This window comes from Parambassis ranga, chromosome 20 (genome assembly GCF_900634625.1).
Source record: "Parambassis ranga chromosome 20, fParRan2.1, whole genome shotgun sequence".
NCBI lineage: Eukaryota > Metazoa > Chordata > Actinopteri > Ambassidae > Parambassis > Parambassis ranga.
In genome coordinates this window covers 6,148,151-6,154,079 of record NC_041040.1, presented here as the reverse complement: position 1 = coordinate 6,154,079, position 5,929 = coordinate 6,148,151, and the positions used below count along the sequence as shown (strand labels likewise).

At 44.2% G+C, this 5,929-nt stretch overlaps 1 protein-coding gene across 1 annotated transcript; it reads left to right on the top strand.

Annotated features, from left to right (window-relative positions):
* The first annotated feature begins 4,203 nt into the window (after positions 1-4,203).
* On the top strand, positions 4,204-5,584 carry gjd4 (gap junction protein delta 4). The gene is made up of 2 exons (XM_028432254.1): positions 4,204-4,267; positions 4,368-5,584. The coding sequence occupies exons 1-2, from the start codon at positions 4,204-4,206 to the stop codon at positions 5,582-5,584; spliced, it is 1,281 nt and encodes a 426-aa protein (XP_028288055.1).
* Positions 5,585-5,929: the final 345 nt, after the last annotated feature.

The window sequence follows — 5,929 nt, the reverse complement described above, 5'->3', positions numbered from 1 at the left end:
TATTGGATCAGTTTTTACTGTACATGATGGAGGCGTTCTGTGTTCCTATGACAAATCAAGTAAAGAGAATGGTGAACTATTAACATTTAAATGGGAGACGCCACTTAAGATTTTTGTCCGTTTTTTTTTTGTTTTGTTTTCACACTGCAGCAAATGCCAATTTTTATGTTACATACTGTATAGATAAGACAATTCAAGCTCATTTTAACATTTTTTAAAAAGACTTCTGTAAAACCCCGTTCTGTGCAGACATCACCACACATTATGCTTGTTTCTCATGGAGCTCCAAAACTGATAAACTGTTATCCGGTTAAGAAAAAATAAGACTAAATATATCAATAATCTTCCTTAGCTTAAAGTTTTGATCCAAGTAGATTTTTTTAACCTTCAAAACAAGAGTGCATCTAATTTTCAAATACTTTGCTGTGATTGGATAAATCATCCGTCGGTCTGCATATGCAAGGTAAATGTCTTTGTATTTCCCCGTGCAGTGTTTTACTTTCAGCATTAGCGAGCCATCGTAACTTGCCAACTAAAATCTAAATGTTTATCCAGTTTGCCGTGCAGTACATGGATGATAACCCTTGCATGTGTGGACCTGAGCTCAACAACCACAGCTTCCCCTTGGAGCCCCCCCCCCCCCCACAGCAGGGACATGGCCCAGAAACTAGAGGTGAGGACTGAGGAGCTCACACGATGACCTCAGGCAGACTTTTATCCAACCAGTTTGATCGGTCAGAAAAGCAGAGGCCACACAGGGGAGCATGTATTAGTTTGTTTGTCCACATGTAAGAATTTCAATAACTTCGGTGGCTTAAGGAAGGAACCCACAATCATGGTCTACCATGCCTCCATACCATGCTCCCTAATGTTAACTTCTGAGTGGGTAGTAGCATCTAATTCCAAACTTCAGGGCTGATCTAGCTTGTAAATTTGAACTGATGAACTCATCTGATAACGTTGTACAACATTTTGTCAGTTCTGGAGCTTCCTGGCTTCCTGCATTTTCTGGATAAGCTACAAACAAATCTGTCAAAAACTCACTTCGTCATTTCTCAAAACAGAAACAGCACATACATGGATGTAGAACCTACACATTTCACGAGTTCAGTTGGTTTATGTTTTATGAGGATTACAGAGATGCTTTTAATATATTAAATTTATTACAGTGGTTGTTTGCCTTATGATCAACTGGACTCCATTACATCACTGAATACGTGTAATATCATGATATGAGAAGGTCAAATTTCAAACGTGACATTAGTGTGTGCTAGCTTCTTGTTATGTGCAAGCTCCACGACTCGGATTTATGTCGTTTGTCAAGCCACTAGAGAATCAGTCAGTCGGGTCAGTCGGGTCAGTGCCCCGAAGGGACAGAAGTGTGCCACAGTCATGGAGAAATGAAGGACCATCCTGCTCGGCGTGTTGCTCTGACCCGGCCCACTAGAAGTATATGAAAATGTGTTGGAAAGAGACAGAGTGTTGTTTTGCGTGGTGCTCTGAATGAGTGTCTTTCGGGGACTGATGTTACTGGAGTCGATGTTGTGAGTTCAAACTGTTAAAGAGGTATTCAAAGATTGTATATCCTATTTATTGTATGTGTGTGTGTGCATATACAGCCCAGTCTGGCGTTGTAGTACACACTGGAAGAAAAAAAGGACGTGTGGTCAACTTTGGTGAGTCCTGATGTGGGAAAAACGCTCTTCTCCGACAGGCCCGTGACATCCTGTCGGCTGGTTACGTGGTGTGTGTGTCCTAGCCTTGTGCACTGAACTCTACCTCTGCATAGAGTTTTACTTTGTTCTTGATTTTTCTTCCTCTCTACAGCCACAATTCTTGGATTTGACAACTTTTTTCCATGCTAATGTCAGTCAACTGCTGTAGCTGTGACCTTTTTTTTATTGTTTTTTGTTTCATTGATGGATATTTTCAAGAAGTTGTACTGTATTCTGTTGTTGTCCTCCGTGTATTATTTCCTCAGTCATTACTTCCTGTTCTCAGTTTGCCAAACTATTTCTCTGTATGTTTTCAGTAATGATTTAAATAACTGCTCCCATTCCTCTTCTGAAGCAATGTTTAGAGAAAAAAAAACTGTGCAAGAATTAAACTTTAAAACCTTGCAATAAACCCAGTGTGTTTTATCTTTTGCACTGTGTGTTTAAAAGATCCTCATCTATCCACTTGGCAGCACAGTATTTGTACGGAGCATTGTAAAAAGCCATGTGACTCAGCAGGGTCTCTTCTCCCAGAAAGAAGCAGTTAAATGGCTTAGAGCAAGTGGTAATACAGAGATTACACTCTGCCACATTGTCACTGAGGGACACATTTAATCCTCCGCATTAGCCTTGATTTGCATTTCAATTGCTTCTCTGGTAATTGCTATCCAAATGCAATGAAGAGGTGCTGCACGCTTGAGTGGAAGCAGCTGTCAAACATCCAGAGTGAACTATGGCAAAACATGAAAACTTGCAGCTTCTTCCTGTGCGTTCTTGGGCTGTAGATTAATTTACATCTGAGCAGTAAAGGATCAGCGTGTAGGGTTTAGTGGCATCTAGTGGTGAGGATGCAAATTGCAACCAACGTTCTTCCCTTTAGCACCACCAGAAGAACATGACAACAAACCTTTAAATCTCACAAACTGGTCCCAAAAGGACGTTTATTCTTCATCTGGCGACGGGCTGCTTGAAACGATTAGCGATACTAAACCAGCATGCATCCATCATTCATGCTTCATGTTCTGTCTCAGTATATGTACACCATGTGCTGCATTGTGTACTGCATCCAAAAGCATCCTTGACTTTAGTAGTGGCAGTGCATGGTTCTGTGGCCTCACAGCAAGAAGGTTCCCGGTTCGATTCTGACTGCGGCTAATTTTGGTCAAGGTTAATTGGTCATTCTAAATTGTCTGTAGGTGTGCGTGTGAATGTTTGTTTGTTTGTCTGCATCTTGCCCTGCGTGGACTGGTGACCCGTCCAGGATGTACCCCGCCTCTCACCCGTAGTTAGCTGGGATAGGCTCCAACCACCAGTATATCCAGTAGCTTATATTGGTGCTAACATTAATAAATAAATGATTTCTTCACATTCACATTGTGAATATCTGCTCACATTGTCTGCTCATTTTTAAGCTTTCTTAAAATTTTTGTGCCCCCGTTCTTACCTGAGCAGATGGTACGTTCCAGCTGGAGATGTGGAGGCTGCCTCTTCTCTTCTCTTTTTAAGGGAATGAAGTGGTGATTGCTGTTTTTAGAGGTTTTTGTTCTTCACCTTTTTGTAAATGTTGTTAACCTTCAGTTTTTGCTTCCTTTATTTTTTGCTTTTTAGTTTGTGACTTTCATATCGGCGATGTCAAATACATCACCAGTGAATAAAGATTTTTAGAAACAATATCCCCTGATAAGCGTTTATGGTTGTGAGCCATAATGAGTGTGCTAATTAACTGTTGTGAATCTAAGGCAAGCCCACTGTCTTTGTCCATGTGTCATAGGAATGAGTGTAGAGGCTGCATGTAAAGAAACACTCAATAATGTGGAAAACCTCTCTAAATGATAATAGTATGAGCATCTGTTGGCTTTAAACACGTTTTCTTTCCTGCTACTATACAGTAAATCCTGACTTCAGCTGTGAGAAAAAAAGGTTTACTACCTACTTAAATTTCATAGCAGCAAATCCACAGTCTGCATATCAGCCATTCACTTATATTTATCACTGAAATGTGCAGCATTAAGTGCTTTGTGTTTTTTATGTAGCAGCAGGTTTGCTCAAGAATTAGAAAGCCAGGAAGCTTGTACGCTCTCCTGTAAAGACGACCAGCAGCACCAAAATATCTCTGCAATGCCAGGACGGCGACGTGCTTTTGGAAGTGTGTTAAGAATAGACCCACAATGGGGGCTCGCTCCCGTCTTCTGTTGTCTGAGGACAGCCAGTTGTCTGCAGGGGGGCAGAGGGAGAGGTGAGATGGAGCGTTTGCAGCAGTTTTACTTCGGTCAGTTTCTCAAAGGAGTCGCTTAAGGTTGAGTTTTTTTTTTTACTTACAGGGACCTTGTGTGATTATTAGAAGCGTACGTCCACCTGGAGGTTACAGGAAGCCACTGTGAACCTCTGGCTGGGGTGAGTGAGCTAGATATGATAGGTAGTGAGTTGTTGGCTTAAGGGTTTTACCCCGTGGCCTAGAGGATTTTGGAGGACGTTGATCATGGCGAGCATGGCGGGATCAAGTGCCTCAGAGGTCCTCTTTATCTCTGTCAATCACAGCATCACTTTGATGGGTGAGTTCATGGACAGAATCCAAAATATTCTGTTGAATTGTCCTAAAACTTGACTTCTGTGACCTTAGATCTAAAACTTTATTCTCGTATTATTTGACAGGAAAGGTGTGGCTTATTGTGATGATCTTCCTCCGCATCTTCATCCTCCTCTTTGCTGGTTATCCTCTCTACCAGGATGAGCAGGAGAGATTCGTATGTAACACTATTCAGCCCGGCTGCGCTAACGTATGCTACGATCTGTTTTCCCCAATCTCCCTCTTCCGTTTCTGGCTGGTGCAGCTCATCACTTTGTGTCTCCCTTATGTTGTCTTCGTCATCTACGTGATCCATAACGTGTCCAATGATCTCACTGTGGACCTGAACTCCTCACACACCAAAGCCTTCCGGTACGTCAAGGTCCACCAGGAGTCCTTCAGCAAGATGTCTAAGATGCCTTTGGTGGTGGAGCAGCGAGGGTGCAGCCGCTGCTTCACCGGCGCTTACGTCCTCCATCTGATGTTCAGGACGCTGCTGGAAGCTGGCTTTGGAGCAGCTCACTACTATCTGTTTGGTTTCTACATCCCCAGGAGGTTTCTGTGCCAGAACCCTCCATGCACCACCCAGGTGGACTGCTACATCTCCAGGCCAACTGAGAAGACGGTGATGCTCAACTTTATGCTCAGCCTGGCCGCCTTGTCCCTCTTCCTGAATGTGCTGGATTTTATCTGCGCCATCAAGCGCTCAGTGAGGCAGAAGAGCAAGAGGAAGATGATGGTGGAGAAAATATTTGAGGAGGAGCAGTGTTTTCTTTCAGCAGGAGGAACCCCCAGGGGAACTGACACAAACACAGCCCTTGCACAGCAAGATCCAGGGGCGCAATGTGGTCAGCCGGGGAGTTTTCGGAAGAGGCGAGGCAGCAAGGGCTCATGTGGAGGAGGGGGGGCGCTTGATGTAGGTCAGGACCCGACTGCCCTGGAACGTTCCTCCCTCCCTCGCTCTGCCTCAGGTGGCAACACCAACGGGAACAATGGTTACTCTGTTTCCCAAGAGGAGGTTCCAGAGAGGGACGGCAGTGAGGTGGCTCTCTGCCCCTTGGAGCCACTGGGGACCCCCAGATCCATTCGTGTTAGCAAACGCAGCCGACTCAAACCCCCACCTCCCCCCAGACGGGACCTCGGATCGCCCTCTGCAGGGTCAACAGCCCCAGTTGGGAATGTTTCCTCGGCAACAGCTATTTGTACCAGGAGGCTGGGTCAGTACACGCTGGTTGAGCTGGGCGGCAGCACAGAGCTGCAGAGCAGAGACGATGGACAGGAGAAACGAGCAGAGTGGGTGTGACTTTATTTTCAGGTTACTTTGGAACCCAAGAATGGAGCAAACAAACAAACAAACAACAACTGTTGGAGATGACATTCTGCCATGCCCTCTACCTCGTTTTTACAACACAGGCTGCTCAGGCAGTCGAAGAATCCAACATGGCAGCACACATTCACCAGAACCTTCAGGCTCAAGAAACAGGTTTCAGGCCATCAGAACACATCTGGTCCATGCAGTAAAAACACACACACACACACACACACACAAAAGAGCTGTGGTTGGAAGAATAGTTCTTTACAAAAGGGAAAAAAACATTTTTTACACACGTTTGCTTGAGATTCATGTATAATATATTATCATTTTACA

Bases quoted from the DNA above. Each gene is read 5' to 3' on its own strand.
- gjd4 (XM_028432254.1), top strand. From the start codon at position 4,204: ATGGCGGGATCAAGTGCCTCAGAGGTCCTCTTTATCTCTGTCAATCAC. The intron at 4,268-4,367 runs GTGAGTTCATGG...ATTATTTGACAG, and splicing joins TCACAGCATCACTTTGATGG to GAAAGGTGTGGCTTATTGTG.